The 22383-nt window shown below is 38.7% G+C and overlaps 2 protein-coding genes across 3 annotated transcripts; both read left to right on the forward strand.

Annotated features, from left to right (window-relative positions):
- Nucleotides 1-46: 46 nt before the first annotated feature.
- Nucleotides 47-8948, forward strand: rprd2b (regulation of nuclear pre-mRNA domain containing 2b). Of its 2 annotated transcripts, none has more exons than XM_055163639.1 (10): nucleotides 47-274; nucleotides 3756-3885; nucleotides 3994-4214; nucleotides 4293-4345; nucleotides 4428-4554; nucleotides 4662-4837; nucleotides 4917-5175; nucleotides 5286-5504; nucleotides 5705-5869; nucleotides 5956-8948. In XM_055163639.1, the coding sequence occupies exons 1-10, from the start codon at nucleotides 79-81 to the stop codon at nucleotides 8124-8126; spliced, it is 3717 nt and encodes a 1238-aa protein (XP_055019614.1). In that variant the 5' UTR covers nucleotides 47-78; the 3' UTR covers nucleotides 8127-8948. The 2 variants fall into 2 exon arrangements, with proteins under 2 accessions (XP_055019614.1, XP_055019615.1); XM_055163640.1 differs by having other exon boundaries at nucleotides 5289-5504.
- A 108-nt stretch (nucleotides 8949-9056) lies between these two features.
- Nucleotides 9057-22017, forward strand: tars2 (threonyl-tRNA synthetase 2, mitochondrial). Its single transcript, XM_020928138.2, has 18 exons — nucleotides 9057-10937; nucleotides 11350-11534; nucleotides 11621-11735; nucleotides 12117-12238; nucleotides 12321-12429; nucleotides 12893-12957; nucleotides 13038-13116; nucleotides 13450-13596; nucleotides 13674-13772; nucleotides 13924-14093; nucleotides 14674-14836; nucleotides 15889-16026; nucleotides 16612-16689; nucleotides 19781-19881; nucleotides 21031-21132; nucleotides 21217-21289; nucleotides 21551-21665; nucleotides 21766-22017. The coding sequence occupies exons 1-18, from the start codon at nucleotides 10857-10859 to the stop codon at nucleotides 21906-21908; spliced, it is 2085 nt and encodes a 694-aa protein (XP_020783797.1). The 5' UTR covers nucleotides 9057-10856; the 3' UTR covers nucleotides 21909-22017.
- Nucleotides 22018-22383: the final 366 nt, after the last annotated feature.

Consider the following 22383-nt stretch of genomic DNA (forward strand, 5'->3'; position numbering starts at 1 on the left):
TGTGCGTCTTCACAGGAGCACAGTCACTGCGCATCCGTGTGCGCACTGTGCGCAGCGCACGAAAAGAGGATTGGAAAAATGGCGGCCGGTGCAGGGGCTGTGAGCGGGCAAGGGGCCCGCAGCTCCACCGCTGCACTGGAAGCGTCTTTGGACCGACGATTTCAAGGAGTATCCAACACTATGGAGTCCATACAGGGCCTATCTGCCTGGTGCATTGAAAACAAGAAACATCATGGCCAAATCGTCCGCTCCTGGATGAAGTGGCTCAAGAAATGTGAGTAACGTTCCCTCCATGCTAATGCTAGCCTCCTGAATGTGGCTAATGTAGAATGCTGCTCTTAAACTCTTACAAATTAGTTTTGGAGATTTTTTGGTTAGTTGTTTGAGTTAAGTGTGCACAATCCGCAGTTTGCTTACTTCACCCAGTAAATGTTTGTTTTCTTTGTCAGTTGTGCATTAGTGAGTTTGAGCTCATGTCGCATCAGAGTCTCGGTTGTTTACACTCGGGCCACTGGCGCACGGCACCTGCGATCTGCTCCTCACACTTTTATACAACATCACCACGGACGGCATTTTGTTTGCACCAATTTACTGTCAAACACTAGAGGCTAAAATCTGAAGAAGAAAAAAAGTCACTCATTGATAAACCTTTTTTTTTTTTCATAACTGCTTAGTTCAGTGTTTATTATCAGATACAGTGCAGGCTCACTTCATTAGACACGCAGCACATACATATACAACAGTGTAACAGAACTGTACTAAATAATATGGATGTTGTTAATGGATATTTCATTTGTATTGTTGACATCAGGCACACGAATTTGTGTTTTTTCAAAAGACTAAAGATGATTGTAATGTGCCATTATTTTTTATGTAGAGCAGCTCTTGTACGTTATATGTTGTAGTCTTTAGAAATCGACCCTTTCTAGCGAAAATTATATAAATGAATGTCTTAATTAATCTATTACATTTACAAGTACATTTTTGAATGAGGCAAAACTGGGAAGATGGTTGTGACATGGTAAAATATGTTGTTGCGGAGGCCACAGGCATATTCATGTGAAGCAGCTAAATGTTTAAAAAAGGTTGTGTATAAAGATATTTTAGGAACTGGCCCATGAAACAAAGCACCAGCTTTATATGTGACCAATGAAGTATTTGGAGTGTTGCAGATTTGAAAAGTTAAATTAATTTGATAATGTTTTTGTGTGTTTTTTGGAGATCAAGTAGCCTAACTGAATAGGAACTTGGTGGTGTCAATCAAAGTTCAAAGAAGAAATCTCTCTGTTTTGTCTCAACATGTAATATGCACCCTTGTCATGTCAATTAACTAAGCATTGATTTTGATGTGTTTGCATGAAAATGTTTGTCTAACATTAGCTGTAGCTTTATTATTACACAGGATAAGAAATGTGGGCCAACATAATGTTTGTGTTAAACTGGTGAGAATGGTTTTAGGCATTTCTAATTCTACCAAATTCTACCAAGATTTAAATAATTTATTGTCATGTATAACATAGTTCAAACTAGGCAATTAAATTGTTACTTACTTCCCTCGGCAATAGACTGCAGAGTTACCTCTGTAAAAAGACATTCACCTGGATCAAAAACTTCCAAAAGGCAGGCTGCAGACTTCCTTCCAAAGGTTCTACCTCCTGCCTACAAACCAGAATGCACCTCCATCAAGTCCCTCACCATTTTCATTAGTTTACATTATAAATTACTTAATTACACTTTCTATCAGTTGTTGCCATAGTTCATTGTGTATTACAGGCCATTAATGGTGGTAAAAATAATTTAATCTTGTTTAGAGCGAAGTCCTTCAAAGACATTTAATCACTAATGGATTTCATTTCTAGTTTGAAATGAACTAGCATCTTATTATCTCTTTTCTCCTAAACTTGTTGAGGTTAATTTGTAGTTTAAAGCATGTTTTCATAAACCAAAAACATTTAATTGTCAACATAGGCCTGCATATACAAGGGTGTAGCATAGGCGTATTGGATGTAGTTTCTCCGTAAATGTGTTGCCGTAGGCTTTGTAACTTGGTAAAATGAGGCACTAATCTGTAATGGTTAGGATTAGGAAAAGGGTTTTGGCTTGTCTTTAGAGTAAACTAATATCAACTTTTCTAACGTTATTAAATAGTGTTCAGGAAACAGTCGACTTTGTTAGTCTTTTGGCTTGGCCTTTGTTTGCTTTCACCGGTGGATGGAGGTCACGTGAGGATCCTCCTGGTGGAGGTCTGCGGCTTGGTCCACTGGGTGGATTTGTTTTGTGGATTTGTCAGTTTGTTAGTTTTTTGTGGCAATAATCAGATTTTAGCAATCCAACTAAAGTTTTTATACCTGCCTTATCTCCATACCTTCAATACAACATTTATGTTCATGATATCATTTGTTATTGGGTGTTCCAATTATCAGAAAACTGTACAGTGTCCAGTCACTGTTCAGAAATATTGATCTATGCCCTATTTGAAAGATTATAACACACGTTTGTTCTGTTGTTATTTTGAAACTGCTCTTTGCAGCATGTTGAGGTAAAATTTTTAATATTTTGCCGATCTCTATTGATGAGCCTTTAGTATTCTCGTTACTATTATTCTGATGTTGATTGTTATTTATTAATTTGCAACAACTTCAGCCCTGAAAAGGCCATAGTTGTGTGATGACTTTAGAGTTGTGTGACTGGCTGAATGAGCACAAAGGCTGAGTGTGTTTGGAGCTGGCTTGTTTTATCCTGTTGAATTATTCTACACTGCCCATTGACATTTTGCTGACAGCTTTGGTTCATCATCACTGTGGTCACATGTTGTTTGTCTGATCCAGATTCTACACGTGGCTTTTTAGATTATGAGACTGAGATGAATGAGGCAGCGAGCAGTGAAATAGAAAATCAAATGTGCTTTAGTTTATTCACAAAATATATAATTTTGTCTTTTTATTCAATAATAATTATGTCTTGTTCATTTCAAACTGTGTATTACAGACTGTTACTCTAGTCTTGATCAGAGGAGTATAAACTAAGACCCAGGGCCCAGATGTGTCTCACAGACCATATATTGACCCAAATTACCATAAGTAGTAGTACTTTTTACTACAATAATAAAAAAAATCTACCATCATAACTTAAGTAACAAACATTTTAGGATGAGATAGACCGAATAATAAGGTTTTAACCTCCAAGGCTCAGCAAAATTGTAGTGGTTCAGTAAACCTGCACCAAGATGAATGCTTCACTGTATTTGCCATCATTACCAGACTCTCTGCAACATTTATGTTTGAAAAGGGGCCTTTGTTTAAAAAAGGTTTAAACATACCACTGATATGCATGATTTAAATAATTTATTGCTATTTTAGTAGTCGACTAGTCACAATTGTCCAGAATCATTGTTGCAGCTTGATTTACCACTACAGTGTCAAACACAGATTGCAATATAGTCTGGCATACTAGAGCCCAGTGTTTGTTTACATAATAATTGTATTTATTGTGATGTCCTAGATTAGACAAACAGAAGCAAGCCATGATAAGTCAGGATCAGATTGTTGTTGAACACATTTACTTTCACAGTTTATTTATGGAAGCAATGCTGAACAATATTTCATTTTATGCTATAAATACTTTTCAATAAAGCATTTTGTGGTGTTTATATTATTATTAATTTAAATGTTAAAATGATTGTGGAGATGTGATTGTACTTATGCCCTTGTGTTTTGCTATGCTCTGATTTTTTTGTTTTTTATGTTTTTGTCCAGCTGACAACAACCACCGCCTGAATCTTTTCTATGTTGCCAATGATGTGATTCAAAACTGCAAGAGGAAGAACGCCATCGTCTTCCGGTCCAGTTTTGCAGATGTCCTTCCAAATGCCTCTCAACTCATCAGGTGATATAATATTAACTAATATTCCCCATATATCTAGTAATACTCTCTCTTTCTTGGCTGTTATTTTAATAATTTTTATCTTACCTTATCTAATGGATGTGTCGATAGAGATGGAAAAGTCCGCAAGTCCATTGAGAGGATATTTACAATATGGGAGGAGAGGAGTATTTATCCAGCGGAAAATATTGCCCAGTTCAAAGCGAGTCTGAACAAAAAGGAAGAGAGAGAGAAGCAGAGAGAAAAGGAGAAAGAGAAGAAAAAGGACAAGGAAAAAGAAAAAGAGAAAGAAAAGGAGAAGGAGAAAGAGAAGCCGCCTCTGACTTCAAGTGGTGAGTTTATCCAGCAAGTCTGCTGTGTGTCCCAAACATTTGTACTGATCTGTATATTTACCTCATTTTGCTCTCTAGCACCAACAACAACTAAAGCCGCTCTTAAATCTAAGATTCTGGCTGAGTTTACTGTAAGCCTTTCTTTCACTGTTCTTTGAAAGCCAATATTATATAACTATGCTAAGCTAACTTGTATCTTTATGTGATTTTTAGCCTCAGTCTCTCATTGAAGACTTGTCTCAGTACAAACAAGCTGTAGCAGAAGAAGAGTTCAGAGAGAAACAGTTGTCGACTCTGAGAGTGGACGTCTGCAGCACAGAGGCTTTGAAGAGACTTAAAGGTAGAACACAGTCTAATTATACAGTACAATTATTGCATAAATAATTATATATGTTTGAACTATTGATGAAAATATAAATGTTTATATTTTACTTTAAAAAATTTTAGACAAGGCTGGGGGAAACAAATTTGCCAAGGATTTTGAAGAAGGTAGTCTCAAGCTACAAGAGTTTGTGAGCTTTCTTGAGAAAGAGATGAAAAGAGGCCCTTCTCTGCTGGAGTCTTTGGGAAATGCAGACATTTTCTATGAAATGCAGTATAAAGAGGTCAAAATTGTGGCCAATGTAAGTACAGTGCAGGTGATGATGATGTGCATGTGGATGTATATTAAACAAATGGTGATTGTGACTATCCCCTTCTCAGGCCTATAGTGCCTTTGCCAACCGCGTGGCCAGTTTAAAAAGAAAACTGGATTCTCTTAAGGCAACTTTACCTGGAGCAGAGGACTCGCCCATCCCCTCGCCCTCAGAGGACGCCCCCTCTCCCACAGGCTCAGAGTCTCCGCTCCTGCCTCTAAGAGTGAACAGAGCTCAGGTCGACCCAGAGCTGGACGGGAAAGCTATGGACGAATCCATTGACAACCCAGAAGATGAGATGGATGTATCTGATGAGGACGCAGAGGGTTAGTGGTGAAATGTCATGTTCATGGATGCATTTAGTAACATTTACTTACATCAAGTCTGCATTTCTGTCTTCTCTTTCCCCCTCGTTTCAATTTCACTTTTTAATTAGCAGAAAACAGGAAAGAAAAGATGATCCTGACAGTAGATAGTGCAAAAATTCCAACAAAAGCGTCAAAAAATAATGCATCTGCTTCTGCCACTGCCGGTACAAGCACCCCCACGTCTGCAAATGCTCCAGCCAACCCTCTTGGAGTCAACCTGGCCAAAGTGGACCTGGGCAAGATCAGCTCCATCCTTAATTCACTCACATCAGCCATGAAGAATACAAGTACGTTCTGGAAACGGTATTATAGGTCGAGTGCATTCAGCGCCTTGTTAATTTCAGCCCCCTGTGCTCAGTTGTCTTGTCCTATATGAACATTTGTTGGCTGGAAAATATATTCAGCATGTCTAGATTTGCAGGGTTTAAATGCAAACCCTCTTGCTCTTAAATAAAACATATTTGATTAATTACTGTCCTCTTTGTAGCAAGTCCAGCTCTCAAGTCAACTCCAGGGACCCCCTCAACTCCGTCGGGACAGTCATCGGCCTCAAAAACGGCTTCTCCCAGCCCCGCTCTCGCTAGCATCTTGTCTCGTGTTGACATCACTCCTGAAGGCATTTTAAATGCTCTTTCTAAAACAAATACATCAGGTGAATCTCAAATGGTTATCATTAATTCATATTTTTAAATAATATTGTTCCTGTTTGTTTTTAATCCTGCCTTCATATGTTTGCAGGTTTGTCTTCTTTACTGCATAGTGTAACAAACAGCTCTGGTTCAGCCAGTCGCACATCTCCTCCAGTAAAACCATCTGTAAAAACACCAGTCACCCCAACACCCCCTAAGACCAAACCCTCTCTAAGTGGCACTGTCAAACGAGAAACTCCAGGACGAAACAAGGACAGAGAGCGGCAGCTGTCTCCTCCTTCACCGTCACGAAGCATAGCTCCGCCCATGTCCACCCCTAGTTTAGAGTCTAAAATTAACAGCTTTTTGCAGGGTAATCCTGGCTTTAGTCTGGCGTTAGGTGATCTCAGTCCTGATGGAGTGGATGGGACCCCAGTTCGAGACGAGGCCGCGTGTACCCCCACGCAGGACGAGATGATGGACACTCCAGGAAGTGTCCCAGAATCTTTAGGGTCGTCTGGAAGCCGTCCCCTCTCACCCACAGCCTATCGCAGTGAGCCCTGGGACGCTGTGATCACCCCAACTGGAAGCAACAGTGAGGGGGAGGTTTTAGGCTCCTCTCGATTTGGAGCTGTGAAAAAGAGCCACACAAAACTGAAAGAGGAGGATGTTAGGATGCACACTACCTCGCTCTCTAGTAAAGAAGTGTTAAAGGGTAAGGGCGATGGACCGTCTGGTTATTATAAAACCAAAGCTGTAGGAGAGAGGAGAGTATCTGCTGGGTCTCGTAAGGTGAGCACAGGCTCAGAGGATGGAGGTTTCAGTGGGAAAAGAGAGGGCAAAGCTCGGGGTGGGTCACCCGGGGAGGGTCAGTACCACCGCATTGAAACACTTGTGTCACCATGCACTGAGGGGGCACCCATAGAAACTCTAGGTTACTCAAACAGGCCTCTCACTGGGGAACCCATCAGAACTGTAGAGAGCATTCGAGTGATTGACCGCGGGCCTCGGCGTGGGGGAGGTGGAGGGAGTCGTGGGGGAGGTGGCATGTGGTATGAAGAGGAGGAGTACATGGACGCACAGCCATCCTCACCTATCGCTGCACCCCCCCCTTTAAGCAGGAACAGAAGGAACTCTGAAGAAATAGCTCCCGCTCTTCAACTCCCTCTGCCCCCTCCTCCACCCCCTCATCCTTTTCTCCATCTTCACCCTCCACCGCCTCTCCCTCCACCACCTCACCTTCCACCGCCACCTCACCTCCCACCGCCACCTCACCTTCCACCCTCTCACCTTCCACCCTCTCACCCGCCACCCTCTCACTCTCTCCCCCCTCAGCCCCACACTTTGCCCCCACAGCCTCACTTTTCTGTCTCGTACCCCCATGAAGCTCCCCCAGTCCCTCTCCACCAGCATCCACCTCCTACTTCTCCCTTCTTTAACGCGCACATGTCCCTGCCCAGACCACTACCCCCACCCTTACCGCAAAAGCCCCCAACTCCTCCCCTCTGCTCCCCTGTGCCCACAGCCGTGATGGTGGGTGGGGTGTTGATTCCTGTGGAGCGTCCCTTACCACTGTCTGCCCCAGTGAGACCAGAGGGGCCAGAGAGGCCAGAGCGAGGGGCTCCCAGACCGGGTAAAGGAGGCCCTCGCTTTATGACATCATTGCTGGGTGAACCACCGCGGCTGCCTCGCCCAGGGACAGTTAAAGAGCCTTTCGGGCTTCGAATGGCACCCCCCCTCCACCGCCCAGGCACTCCTGGAGTTCCTCCACCTTTATTGGGCCGAGTGAAAGAGCCTCAGAACCTGCCACCTCCACTCCCTTCTCCCCCTGGTACATCCACTTCCCCTTCTCCTTCCCCCCCTAACTCACCTGTCAATACTCCTCCAGCTGTCCTACTAGTCCCACCCAGTACTACTCCGTCAGCGGAATCTCCTGAACAGAAGCCCCCTGAACAGAAAGTTCCTGAGCAAAAAGTTCCTGAGCCAAAGACTCCTGAGCAGAAAGTTCCCGAGCAAAAAGTTCCTGAGCAAAAGATTCCCGAGCAGAATGTTCCTGAGCAGAACACCCCAATCCCTGCCCCGCCTCGTCCCAAAGCCCCTGTTTCTCTTATGAACCTGCCCAGGCCTCTCATCATGACAGAGCCCATCCCACAGAGACCTCTGGTGCGAGGCCGACTGCCTCCTCCAAGTTTCAGAGGCTACAGAGGGAAGCGCCATGGTCCCCCCTTTGGAGGTCCCTTCTATCCCCCAAAAAGACCCTTTCTGCCCCCCCGCTACTGAAGTGGTCCTCTCTGACATGAGTTCTCTTGAACACACTACTGTGTGTGTTAGCTGGTATGAGCCTAGGCCTTCTCTGTTGGCTAGATGGACAGTATTGTGTGTAAATAACCCAACAGCGTCATAGGAATCTAAGTTCAGAGTGTCACAAAACTAACCCGACATCTACGTTTTCATTTTTCAAATCATGAGAAATACTTTTTTTTTTTTTTTTTTTCAAACCAAGAAAGAGAGCAGGAGGAATGTACATAATGGGTCTTTTAGGATAGACAAATATAATACTTTGAAGTGATGGAGAGTAATCCAAAAACGTAATCTTTGCTTCCCATTGGATGTGTGCTCCTTTTTGCTGAATAATGGTATTTTGGTTGTTTTTTTCCTGCAGTTGAGGATGTTCTTATTTCTCGTGTATCTATTGTAAATAAGCTGTCGCTAACCCTTTCCACCTTCTTTCTCTCTGCACTGTATATTGCTAAGCTTGTATAATATAAAGATTTCGTTGATCCAGCTTTTTCTTTTCAAACTCTTGTGTGTAAAAACAAGACAGTGACTGTAGTCCAAGCATCCTGTCTTTACTGTTTTGAGGCCTTGTTAAGCTTTTAAATGCGTTTTCAGCCGTATGTCACTGTTTTAGTTTTAGACTATGAGACAGAAGACGAGGTTGACAATATTCAAATACTTCTATCAGAATAAATGTCTGCCTGTTTTATTTTCATGATGGCGTCAAGGAATATCATCATAGTAGATGGGATATTCCACCATACTCCACTCTTAGCAGCTTTCAACATGTAAAGACTTAATAAAATACAGAGTATGTGACTTCAAGGAGGGGGGGTATTTTATTTGGTCAGTGTCTTATCTTCCGAAACGGGTGTTTATTCTGCGCAGTCTCCTTTGACCATTTGCCAGTGTGTATTTGAATACCTGAATTTCTCTAGGCCTTTCAAAATCAATATATTGTTTTACTTAGTGATTCATGCTATTCACTTGTATGTGGTAAAGGCTGCCTTTATAGGCTTGACAAATGTATCTAAAATGGGATGCACTGGCTCATTGGTCATTTTCCCTGTATCAGGGTAATCTGAGTATTTCCTACATTCGTTACGTCAACGCTGATAGTACAAAAAACATTCTATAACACATAATATATGTATCAATGCTACATGACCAGGAATGGACATTTTTATTATTCACCCAAACTTGAATACAGGAGTGAAAGTCACTAATTACAAATGTGTACTACTGTAATTCAAAATCATTCTCAAGAACACAAGTCCCAATTGTCCCAATGTATGGCTGTCTTACCACTGTCTCTCCTCCTTTGCACACTTTCTAATCCCTCAAACACACATGACAGCACTGCATCACCTGCTCTTATTGGGCAGAGCTTTAAGAATATGCAGAATTAAGTTTTAAAAATGAATTAAACTTTGCACAGTTTCATTTATTAAATATTTTATATAAAAGATTGTTAAAAGTAATTGAGTACATCTGTGGCCATGTAACTATTCTTATCTATAGTAAACATTTCAGTACTCTTTCCACCACAACTTGAATGTTAAGTCAATACAGCATTTTCCCCCCAATTTCACATAAAATAGGTTATGCTCACAACAAATAATATGAATCCAACCCAACAGTGGGGTTTGATTCTTTTACTGTTTACATTGGACCATCCATCTGACATTGACATCATTAAATTCTACAATGTGAAAGCAACTTATATGTTAATATTCTTACAATTACAGTGCAAATGATGATTTTCAACGTTGCTCTTTTAGCACTATGCTCTATATTTCTTATGTTGTGTAATCACACACACAGGAATCACAATGTTGTTAAGAACCAATTTCTGTACATTACACTGGCACTGAACCCTGCTGATGCCCTGGGACTGATTTTTATTTTTGTTTATTTATTTTTGCCGCACGCCTCTTGTCTATCTGCATGAGGAAAACGGTGTCCCACAATGATACTTAGTGCTCTGTCTGCAGAGTTGATATTACAGCTGACTTCGTGTGGCACCCGCCCCACACCACACGTTTCAATAGTGTAGTTAAGGTGAATGGCTCCCCCAAGTGGAGCGTTGTTGGTACTTCAGTACCTAATAAATGGCCATATCCGTGTATAGCAATTTAGTAAATACACCCTGTCTTCCGGGGAAATCATCTTCTTGGATGTTCAAAGATATGTGCAGGCCTGTCTACGTTGTGGCCAGATTAATTTTGACATTTTATGTTATCTCAAATGGGTAGAAACATTTCCAAATGTTGTGCAAGTTAAAAGATGTTCATGTTCCTTAATTCTTTTTTCATAGTTGACCTGAAGTGTTTTTATCCTTGCTAATTAGATAAATAACAACATACATTGTGGGGAATTTAGTTTGATATCCGTGATTCAGAGTGCCGGGACGGTGCCATGTTTAGAATTTATCATTAATGGGATACAAACTGTGGATATGGGAAAGATGAAGCCTATTAATCGTCTGCTCTATGCATTTTCTTCTGCCAAATCCTATTGCATTTCAGTAAACACTTGTATGTTCGTGTGGGTGTGCGCGCTCTGAGGCTCATGGACGCGCACGTAGAGTCGCGTCTCCACATTGTCCCGCCCCTTTCCTCTGTAGCCAATCACCTGCTGCTCTGTCTCTGCTGGTTTCCGGTGTTATGGCTGCCCTTAGATTTGAGGGCAATGATGTGATTACTACTTTATATACATGTGCTTTTAGCAAAGATGGTGATGCAAGTTATTCCTCTTATTTTGTGTCGGACACTCGCTCGCAATATTATTCACGGACAAAGGACTTACGTCAAGGTGCGAGACGCTTGTGACTTGAGACCAAAACAATTAGCATTAGCCCCCGATGCTGCCTCTCATGTCATTACTAGTCTCTATGAGCATTGTCTTGGAAGTTTGTGGCTATTCAGATAGTTTTGTTATAGATTTACTCCATGTATTTGTGAAACAGGAAAAAAAATGTGTGGGCGTGTAATACAGTTGTTATTATGCAAGTAATAGCCGTGATTCACAAGGATATTGATGTTCCTGTTTTGAAGTTTATAAAAACATACACAATATTGCACAGATTAATTCCTCCTGCTCTCCTCCTTTTTAAGTTAATTCGATTTTTTTGTTTGTTTGTTTAAAAGCTTTATATTAATGTCATACCACATTCATTATTACCTGTTTCATAATATTTTAATGGTTTCTGGATTATGTCTTGCAGGTATCCTCTTTTTCACTCAAGCAACTGCAGTTATTTGACTCTCTTAAGAAAAAGCAGGAAAACAGTTGCACAGATGATGGGCCTGCAGGTGAAGTGAAGCCTGTGACTGTACGTTTGGCCAGTGGTCAAACTCTTGAAGCGAAAGCAGGATGCACCACTCCTCTCAACATTGCACAAAGAGCCCGGTAATTATATATTTACACTAATTGTCTCTTTTTGTGCAGGAGTATTATCTGTAATGTTCTTTTTTTTCTTCTGTGTCTTCCCCTAGTGTTAAAGGGGCTTTGGTCACCAAAGTGAATGGAGAACTATGGGAGCTTGGGCGACCAATACAGGCTGACTGTGAACTGCAGTTCTTGGGCTTCGAGACCCCTGAAGGACGACAGGTTTGTGAACATGGTGGTCTACTTTTTAACTTTCTTTTTTTTTTTTACCTGGTTTATTTTTCCTTTATTTCAAAATGCCATTGCAATTAGATTCTCTAAATTGTATTTACATTAAAGTCAGATTGCATTAAAGTCAAATTATTTGGTATGTTTATACTTTAACAATGCGCAGCAAGTCTAATATGTTCAAATTATATGCGTTGTTGCCAAATTATAGAGGATATATAAACATATACAAATATATAAACTGTAAATAAATATATTAAAAGGCATTAAGTAAAGTCTGTACTTCAAAATATGTATCAAATTAAACAGACCTCCTGTCCCACTACTGGGAATCTGTGGATAACAATGGTTTTGTAACCTCTATATGTTTTATAGGCTGCTTGGAGGACAGGGGCCTGTGTGCTTGGTGCGGTGCTCAAGTCTGATCTCAGGGCACAGGTTTACAGAGAGGGAACAACAGAGCTGGGTCTTTTCTGTGATCATGTTTTGAAGGACAGGTACATGTTTCACTGTTAAAAATGAGTCCCACTCCTTATGTTTTTTACCTGTAAACATATGCCCTCTGCCTTATTTCTCCAGTGTGCTGACTTTGTGTGACATGGAGGAAAGATGCTTGAAGGCGGCTGCTCAGAAACTCCCTCTCACTAGACTGGATCTAAGTATTGAGGAGGTCCAGGAACTTTTTCAGGTATGTTCAAAGGCATGTTTGTGTTATTAGAAATGGGCAACTCCATTACAAAAAGCTGTTTTACTAGTTATTCTGAGAAGGTTACTCATTTTTTTCCCATTAATAAAGTTCATGATGACTCCCCATAGTCAGAACAAAAAGCAGAACAAAAATGTGGTAATGCAAATGATACTTTATGCTTGTAGTATTGTAATAACATGTAGAAGTAACTCTTTTAATCTGCGATCAGCACTTCATTTGATCAGTAGAGGCAATAAGTGACATTTATTCTCAAAAACAGTATTACATAAAATTATTCAAATATAGAATGCTTGTGCCATCATAGTCTCAGTACAAACCTATGGGAAATACTATTACAACTTATGGTATTCAATCTGGTGTGTGTTAGTTTCAGTGAATAATTGTTTATAAATATTGATGCAATAGAAATGTGATATATTCAAGTTTGTATTTTGTCTTACAGGATAATGAGTTGCGTCTTCAGCTTGTTGAGGAGCAGATGTCTGGCCCTGTTGTCTCTGTTTACAGGCATGTATTCAATAGCACCACTCAGATCAGGGTGATCTTGGCTTTAATTAGGTTAAATATGTCATGTTTTGTTTTTTCAGGTGTGGGGACAGTATAGGAGTCTGCGATGGTCCACTTCTTCCTCACACAGGCTACCTTAAGATTTTCAAAATGCTTCAGGTTAGTGTGCATGATCAAACCTCAGAAAAACCTATTGATACATTGCTACGTTAATGTAATGACATTCCCATTTTCTTTGTAAATAATTTAAGAATATTTTATGGAGCAACAGTGGTGTTGGTGGATTCTGGTTTAAACCACACTGGATGTGACTGGATATGATTGCTATGGAAACTGTCAGAAATGTTGTTAAAATGTATTTCTAAAATAACATTGACCGTAGATGTCAATAAGTGATGATTATGACTTTTCCATGACTTTTGTCTCTTACTTGATTATGTATTTAGTTTTATACTTTTTTTTCTCACTCAAATTGTCATTTCCCATTTGCAGATTTCACCTGTAACGTTGTCAAATCAGACAGAGGTCTCAGGTTTGATGCGTCTTTTAGGGGTAGCCTTCCCCGGGGCCAAGGAGCTGGAGGAGTGGGAAAGGGAGCAGGAAGAAGCTCGAAGGAGGGACCACAGACGAATTGGAAAAGTACAGGCACATTTTCTGTTTTGTGAAAAAACCTGTTTGCATTGAAAATATGCTTCTAATTTATTTTTTGCATGCAGGACCAAGAGTTGTTTTTCTTTAGCGATGTTAGTCCAGGTAGTTGCTTTTTTCTACCTAAAGGAGCCCATATCTACAATACTCTCACAGATTTTATTAAGGTGAATAAAATTTATTTTCCACTTAAATCTGTTAACCTCAGTATAAGTGTTGTCAGTTAAATAATAATTTCTTTGGGACCTGTTTATATTGAACAACAATGGTCAACTGTTTGTTTGATGTTAAATCTTCTGTTTATTTTTGTTTTTCCAGAGTGAATACCAAAAGAGGGGCTTCACTGAGGTTGTGACTCCGACTTTGTACAGCACTGCATTATGGGAGCGCTCTGGCCACTGGGAGCACTACAGCGAGAACATGTTCACTGTTACATCAGAGGGATCCCAGACATATGCACTGAAACCCATGAACTGCCCTGCACACTGGTAAAAACAAGTGCATACTGCTAAAATGTTTATATATTAAAATAATTTCAATTCAGAATATTAATCTTGGTTTGAATAGTTTGACTATTTTAGATTTTATTGCTTTTATAGTGTAAATTACTTTACTTTTTACATGACATTTATAATTGTTTTCCAGATTTAAAAAAAAGCAAACATAAGACAACTTGAAATGCAAGTACAGTTTTCTTTTAAAATAAGAATGTATTGAAACTGCTCAAATAATATAGGTCAAGTAAATCTAAACTTGTCAAAATTGAGATTTGGGTTACAAACACACCTCATTGTAACTGGATCTAAGCAGCTGAAACCAGGACAAATGCTCCCTAATATTCTGAATTCAAGTCAATTTAAAGATACTCCATGTAAATTTTTTGGTGGAGGGATAGATGACATTAATGCCAGTGGAATATTCCAAACAACTTAGACAAGCTGGTGATGAATCCTTCCCAGAAGAGTAACAAAGGCACCTTTTAGAAAATCCATATATTCATTATTTATTCATTGAAAGGAGAACATTTCACATTTATTTTAGTGTAACTATCTGTCTCTGTGTGTCCAGCCTCATGTTTGAGCATCGTGTTCGGTCATGGAGGGAGTTGCCTCTGAGGTGGGCTGATTTCGGAGCGTTGCATCGAAATGAACTCTCTGGAGCTCTGGGCGGCCTGACCCGAGTGCGCCGCTTCTGCCAGGATGACGCTCACATCTTCTGCACCCCTGAGCAGGTACAGAGAATCTGAATGCTGCTGTTTAGACATCTGTGAATGTGCTGAAATGCATATGAGTTTTATATTAAGCCAGTGGTTCAAACGGTGAGAACTGCTGTGTTAAGCATTTCAGGCTGCTTTCAGATCTACCTGGTCATTTTAAAAATGTGCTCTATGACCAGAATTTAGATTTTTAGAAATTACAACTTTAATTGCAATATTTTAATAAATAAATAAATACAAATTGGATATTTTCTCCTAATTGTTCAACCTTAGTGCACACTTATGACTTTTTGAGTAACTGTGGCAGATCTGTTAATGAGACACATGTGGAGCCATATTACCCTTATTAGACTGTTGTACTGAGGTCCGGGGGCATTCCAGGAGGCCTGCGAGTGGATGAATCAGGGTCTTTGTCCTGTAAAAACACGCGGCGCTCATATGTTGATGAGTGGAGCTATAGCAGCGCTGTACAGAGAGTGAAGCTGATCCCCTACACAGCGCCCAGGGATGTTCTCATGTAACTCAGCAGGCTCCAGCCGCCTCGACTCTGACAGGCTGTTTATGCACAAGGATTATATTCGGACACATATGAACAGTCTCTCTGGAGCCAAAGAAACTCCAGCTCAGTTTGAAGCACTAGCTCTAGGGCTGCAAAATTCTGGGATTTATTTTTTTAATCAAGAATAAAGACAATGCAGTTTGAGTTCTAAACTAGAGAACACATTTTAAGATCCCACAGTGAGGAGATATTTTAGTTTGTAAAGTACAGTGTGAATTCTTGATTATCTACATTTATTTTGATTAGTAAGAAATTATTGAAATTGCCAACAATGCAAATGCACTAAACTGAAGACTGGTTACTTTTAGTATAGAACATTACATTTTACTAAGGTAAATTCCCCTCACTAAATATCTTATTCTTATTTATATTCATGAACTAAATATTAAAAGCTCTCATTAAATTTGTGATTGAACAATGCAAGGAAAAAAATATTTTTATGGTTTTGCGTACAAGGACTTCTCAGTCATGTGTCCAGTATGATTAAATATATGTTTTTCCTCTGCAGTTGGAGGAGGAGATCGTGGCCTGTCTGGAGTTTGTGCGCTCTGTCTATCACGTCTTTGGCTTCACCTTCCAGTGCCTTCTGTCCACACGCCCAACACCGTGTCTGGGGGAGCCTGAGCAGTGGGACAGTGCAGAGGAGGTACTCATTAACATGTACTTGTAGCTGTACCATTTTGTACCAGTGGAGTAAAATGTGACTGTATCCTGGAAATATTTAACTAAAAGACTATAATTAATCTTTAAACCACATGATAAGTTAATGTTATTCCTTTAGCCAATAACTGTTATAGTGGTACTTTCCAGCAGAGAGCTTCCCTCTTTATCCTCCAGGATGTTAGGCTCAATTGGAAATAATCTAAAGACAATTATTTTTTTAATGCTGAAGTTAATGGACTGGCTATTGTATCAAGGATCAGAATGAATCTTATAAGGGTGTACACTTTAAAAACACAGAGGAGCAAATTTGATATTATGCAAACTAGTGGAAGTATTTTGGGACTTAAAACATGTGACAATATGTGACTTTAAAACATGATTAAAAGCTTAAAACACTCTTGATGTTATCTTAAAATGGGGCCTTATTCAGTATTTGATTCTTTCTGCTCTTTTGTATAATCCAACACTACGCCCCACTGTGGTTTTACTCACCAGAACTTTCACAAGGGCTTTGAAGTACTTGGGTCTGTGTTATGACTGCTTTTTGTGTGTCTGTGTGTTTGAGCAGCAGCTGGAGAGGAGTCTGCAGCACTTCGGAGAGCGCTGGGAGGTGAATCCAGGGGATGGAGCTTTCTACGGGCCAAAGGTCAGTGCCAACAGCAACTGTATGAGCCAAGAAAACAGATCTTCAACCAAAACTATGCACTTTCAAGACAAGGCGAAATAAATCCACTTTTTGTATATAGCACATTTCATAAACAAAACAATTTCCAAAGGGCAGCACAATACAGATAAATTACAATGAAAATATAACATTAATATATAACATTAAGCTCTGTTTAACTCCACTAGTCCTCATTAAGGCAATGACACTAGTAAAATGAAGTAAAAGCAAAAATATTATTAAATATAAGGGCAACACTATAAAAATAAATAAAAGACGTAGACACACACAACTCCCGCTGTGTTAAAAGCCAGAGTATCACATCAGACTTGGATGACAAAAAAAAGAAAAAGGGAAACACAATATACAAGAGGGACATGAGATCTGAGATATGAGATCTCTTTTTTAATCCAACACAGAAAAAAAAACACACTGCAGTCTCGTATGTACTCCCTCTCAAGGACCAGATGGTTGGTGAAATGACTACATATAATTGAACAGCCCACTACAACAATCTCATCTAAATCTTCTATTACTCTCTACTACTTCTCCTACACTATCAGTATCAGCCATTATCAACAGATCACTTACCAGATCTACAGCGCAGATGAATTCTATACATAGAAACCTCTCCCCCTCCCTCTCCCTTATGTGTGTGAGTGCGCACATACGCACACACTCACACACTCACACACATAATACCCCACCCTCCCCTTGCCCTCCTGCGCTCTTCTGTGTCTTCTTCTGTTTTATCTCCACTTGTATTGTTTTTATTGTCTTTGTAAAGTTCTGTGTTGTGCTAAATAAAAAATAAAAAAAGGTCGTGGTGTAAAAGTAGGTCTTAAGAAAACACTCTTAACTTTACTTTAAAAGAACAGAATAATAAAAGAGTAAAAACTAGGGCAGGGTATCATTAAGAAGTTGCCAATACGATACACACCTTGATACATAGACCACAATACGATACATATCTCGATACAGTGCACTTTTGATTAAGTTTTTCACATTGATTCGATACAGTTCAATTAAAAATAATGGCTAAATCATGGCTGTGATACTAAAAGTTTTTCTTAAACCACTTCTCGCTCAAAGTGAATATGAAACACAAGCATTTTATAATAATAAATAATAAAAACAGTGAAAATGTCAAATGTGTTGCATAAATGAGTTTACTTCCACTAAACAAGCAACAAAACCTTAACGCTATAGCAAAATAATTTAGTAAAATATACCAAAAAAATATACCTGCAACAGATGATCGGAAAAATCATGGCAAGTTGACTATTAAAATAATCATAATCGTATTGTTAAGTGGACTATACATGCTCTAAAACACATGTCAAAAGATCTTTTATATTATGCTTTATTTGTAAATATCCTTTATCTAGAAGCCTTCACTTACAATAAAACAATCTTTATTTGCTTGAAAATTTATTTTAAAAATCACAATGCAAAACAGAAATAATCGTTTGGCTAATTTACTACTCAAGAAACAACTGCTGAAGAGTCAAATACTAAAATAATTATTATTACCAGCCGCTTTATTACAGTCTTGTAATTTAACTCTGTTTTACTCAGTGTTTTTAAAAAGCAAAATCGTGAAATAACAGACTTCTTACAATCCTTCATGATCAAATCCACCGACCTTTACTTTTGCTAGAATTTATAACTAAGAAGAAAGAAAGAAAAACACCATCAAAATGGTTTTCAAATGTATTATAATTTTAATATGAACCCAAGGATGATGATCTTATTGTCTTACTGATTTCACAGCTGAGGAATGCAACTTTTGATAGACGATAAAGTACAGACTATAGAAATCTGGGCCAAAAATGTCGTCACTGGAACTGAGAGATTGACAATATTCTCATTTATTCACATCTTGATTTTTAGATCTACTCTTCTTTGTTACTAAAGGTGCAATGTGTAACTTTTCTGGTGGATGATCTCACACTGTTTTGTCTTTATGGAGATTATTACTTATTACTTTGTTTAGAACATTACGTATTCTTTAAAATGTTGCGTAAATTAGTTTTAGGGGGCCTTGTGTGATCTCTACATCCCCATTACAGACAGACAGGGATTAGCTGGTCTAAAATAGTACACAGTATTTCATTAGACTTTACTATTTCCATGGAGACAAACACATGATGCCAACAGGTCAAGCTACAGGTCAGATCTGAGGAGTGGCAAGTCCTCACCGTAACTAGATAGTGAAGTGATAAGTGTTATGTCATAGGGATGTAACATTAACCAAAATATCAGGATATTGTATCGTCAAAAGTCTCTCAGTAATATCTTGGGCCATTACAATATGAAATCACAAATTTCTTTGCTTAAATTCATAGTTATGATGTAGCAAAATAAATAAAAAAAACAGAGGGAACTACATCGACCATGATCCTTTGCTCCGTTTTGATGCAAACTACATGAAGACATAACAGTTCTAAGCACTTTTGAATCTTAGTTCTTTGAATTAAGTCTTGTTAAGGCATTTTAAGAGGAAAATATTCACAATTTTGTTCACCCCCACAAAATATCGCAATAAATACTGTACCATGGGATGTATATTTTGAAAATATTGTACCCGTACCGTGAGATTTGGATATCGTTACATTCCTATTATGTCATACAATGTGGAATATTACAAGTATCTCCATGGAGTCACGCACAATGTGGACCTCACATCAGAAAAACTATTAAGTGCATAATTTATATCAAGTTTTCAGCAAAGTTTTTTTTTAATTTTTTTTAATGATGAGTCAGTGAGCACAAGGAGGAAGCCAGCGTCAGGCAAACTTTTACACAATCAAGGTCAAGAACAAGCGCAGAGAAGGAGGTATGTATGTTCAGGGTGTGGCTAGAAACACAAACAAACTGTATCTATAGCCACATAGCCAGGGCGGGTTGACTATAATTAGATATATCTATCTTGACACAACATTTGTAATAATTACTGCCCACAAAAATGCAGCAGTTAGCCTTAACGCAGTTGTAATCATAGTTTTAGATCTATATCTAAAATGCAATTAAATGGACAAATTGAACCTAATGTAAACTAATTTGTTCACAGATTGATATCCAGATCAGAGATGCCATTGGGAGGCAACACCAGTGTGCAACAATCCAGCTGGACTTTCAGCTGCCTATTCGATTTGATCTTCAGTATGTGGGGTGAGTCATGAGTCAATCATTTATTTGGATTTGTCAAATAATAATATAAAACAGAAAGAGAGTCTAAGGACAGGAGATGCTTTTCCATTTGCTTGTTTTATATAAATGTTGTTTTCTGTCTGTTTCTAACGACTGTTTCACTGTTTGATTTTATTTCTGTGGGTTAAGTCAACATTTGTGTTAAGCCTCATGAGGTGATTTCTGTTGTGATTTTGGGCTTTACAAAAATAAATTGAATTGAACTAAATATTGACACAGACATCATTAATCGTAATATATTTTGAAGTGTTATTAACCTGATAAATTACTGAAACATACATGGGTGACATCTAAAATCCCTTCTGACTTTTTGATCACGGAACAATGTTATAACATGGTAGAAAGCTCAAACAAGTTGTTTTTGCAGAATATTCCGTCTTTCATTTTGAGTTTGTGGTGTAGACCTGAGAGAATAACATATTTTGAAGTTTGATTACATTGCTATAGAGCATATCACAAATACACAGCAATATTGAAACTACTATGCCACTGAAACATTAACCCTGAAGCAGGATAATTCCAGTAAACCTTTCTAAATGTCATCAAAATCATTAAAAACCTGAGCTGCTATTTGTAAATAAATAACAAAAAAGGTAGTATCCTGTGCAGATTAGTAAGTCAATTTACTTATTCAACCCCCTACAGCACAAATATTATCATATCAGAAAAATAACTAAAAATTTCTCAATAATGCAAAGATACACATGATAAATATTAACTCCCAGATAATATTGTTCCATCTCTCATTTATTGATCTGTAGGTTAATAACCCACTTCTACATTTTAACCCTCTGTAAAACCAGAAATTGTGTATGAAAAAAACAGGTTCATATTCTCAAATATTTGAGAGATGTTGGACATACCGGGTCTGCTTTAACATTTGTTTGTTTAAAGAGGTATCCCATAAAGCTTTGTGATGTGACGTCACAATCTATTTTTAACAATTGTCAATAGTGTTATTATTGTGATGAGCCTAGTCATGTGGCAAGAAAAAACTGTACTTGAATAATGTATGAGAAGTGTTACAGTGTTTGAGAATTGTTTTGATACCAAACTTCAGCCACCTTGTTTTTGGGTCACTTAAATTACGTTTTATTTTCTTTGCCACAGAAAAGATGGACAGTCACATCGCCCAGTGATGATACACAGAGCTGTGCTGGGATCCCTGGAGAGAATGATTGCTATACTGGCAGAAAACTTTGGGGGAAAATGGTGAGTTATGACACAATGTGATGTATAATTTGGGATTTCATGGTAATTTCTTTGTATGTTTATGTTTGTTTGTTCACTTTCAAGGCCTTTGTGGTTGTCTCCTGCACAAATTATGGTCATTCCAATTGGGGGCAGTAGCGAGTCATATGCCAAGCAGGTCAGTCCAGCAAACCTACAAACTGCAAACATTTTATACCTTTAATCTTCCTGTGTTAAGTATAGGTTTGTTTGGGTTTTGTTTTTCAAAATAATGTATTTTTAGTGTACTTTAAAAAAAAAATTGTATCCCATTTCATTCAGTATGCCTTTATTATTATTAGTGTACTGTATGTTTGCACAATTCATCCAAGAAAACCATACTTTTCAAATACTTTTGTTCACTGACGATGATAATAAACATAATTCTCCATCTTTTAAGGTGGTGGACCAGTTGAGTCGAGGCGGTTTTATGGTTGATATGAATGACGATCCTGGGGCCACCTTAAACAAGAAGATCCGCTCTGCTCAGCTGGCTCAGTACAACTACATATTTGGTAAAAAAGGACTTTACAAACCACAGTTACTCTGAAAAGTGATTTAAAACCATTGAACAGTATTATGTCTAATGTGTTTTTCTTTGTTTTATCTGTGCAGTGGTTGGCGAGCAGGAGAGAGAGACGGGGACAGTAAATGTTCGAAGTAGAAAAGGGAAACAGTTGGGGAGGAGGACTTTAGAGGAGGTGATGGCAGCTCTTACGAAGCTACGAGACATGCGGAGTAACTTGGATGACTTTTAAAATGTCTGGAAATCATGACTCACAGAGAAGATGTTTATGTTATGTGTACAAGCTGTTTATCTGTTTATCCACCCTGATGGGGAATTTATAATAAAATAGATTCTGTATATTTGGTTTGCATTTCCATTTGTTGGTGATGAAAACTATATGATTTATAATTTTAATGTAGGTTGCTTGTGATACATAAGAGGTATACAAGGTAAGTGTATAAAAAGTTAACACATTTACCCATTTAGAAAAGTAAAAAAATATATCCTTAAGGGTGACAGCTGCATTGGTAGAGTTGCTGAAACAGAGCAGTTCAATTCCAGACCCAACCAGTGCTGTTCTGCCCTTGGGCAAGACACCTTTTTCTGCTTGACTCTCGTTAGTAAATGATGCGTGATAGTGGTCAGAGAGCACAAATTTTCCATCACACAGCCCCGGGAGACCTGTAGCAATAGCTCTCTATTAACACGAAGCAGAAATTATAAGT

Source organism: Boleophthalmus pectinirostris, unplaced genomic scaffold, assembly GCF_026225935.1.
Source record: "Boleophthalmus pectinirostris isolate CB_2022bp ecotype Guang Dong unplaced genomic scaffold, ASM2622593v1 HiC_scaffold_6, whole genome shotgun sequence".
NCBI classification, from domain to species: Eukaryota; Metazoa; Chordata; class Actinopteri; order Gobiiformes; family Gobiidae; genus Boleophthalmus; species Boleophthalmus pectinirostris.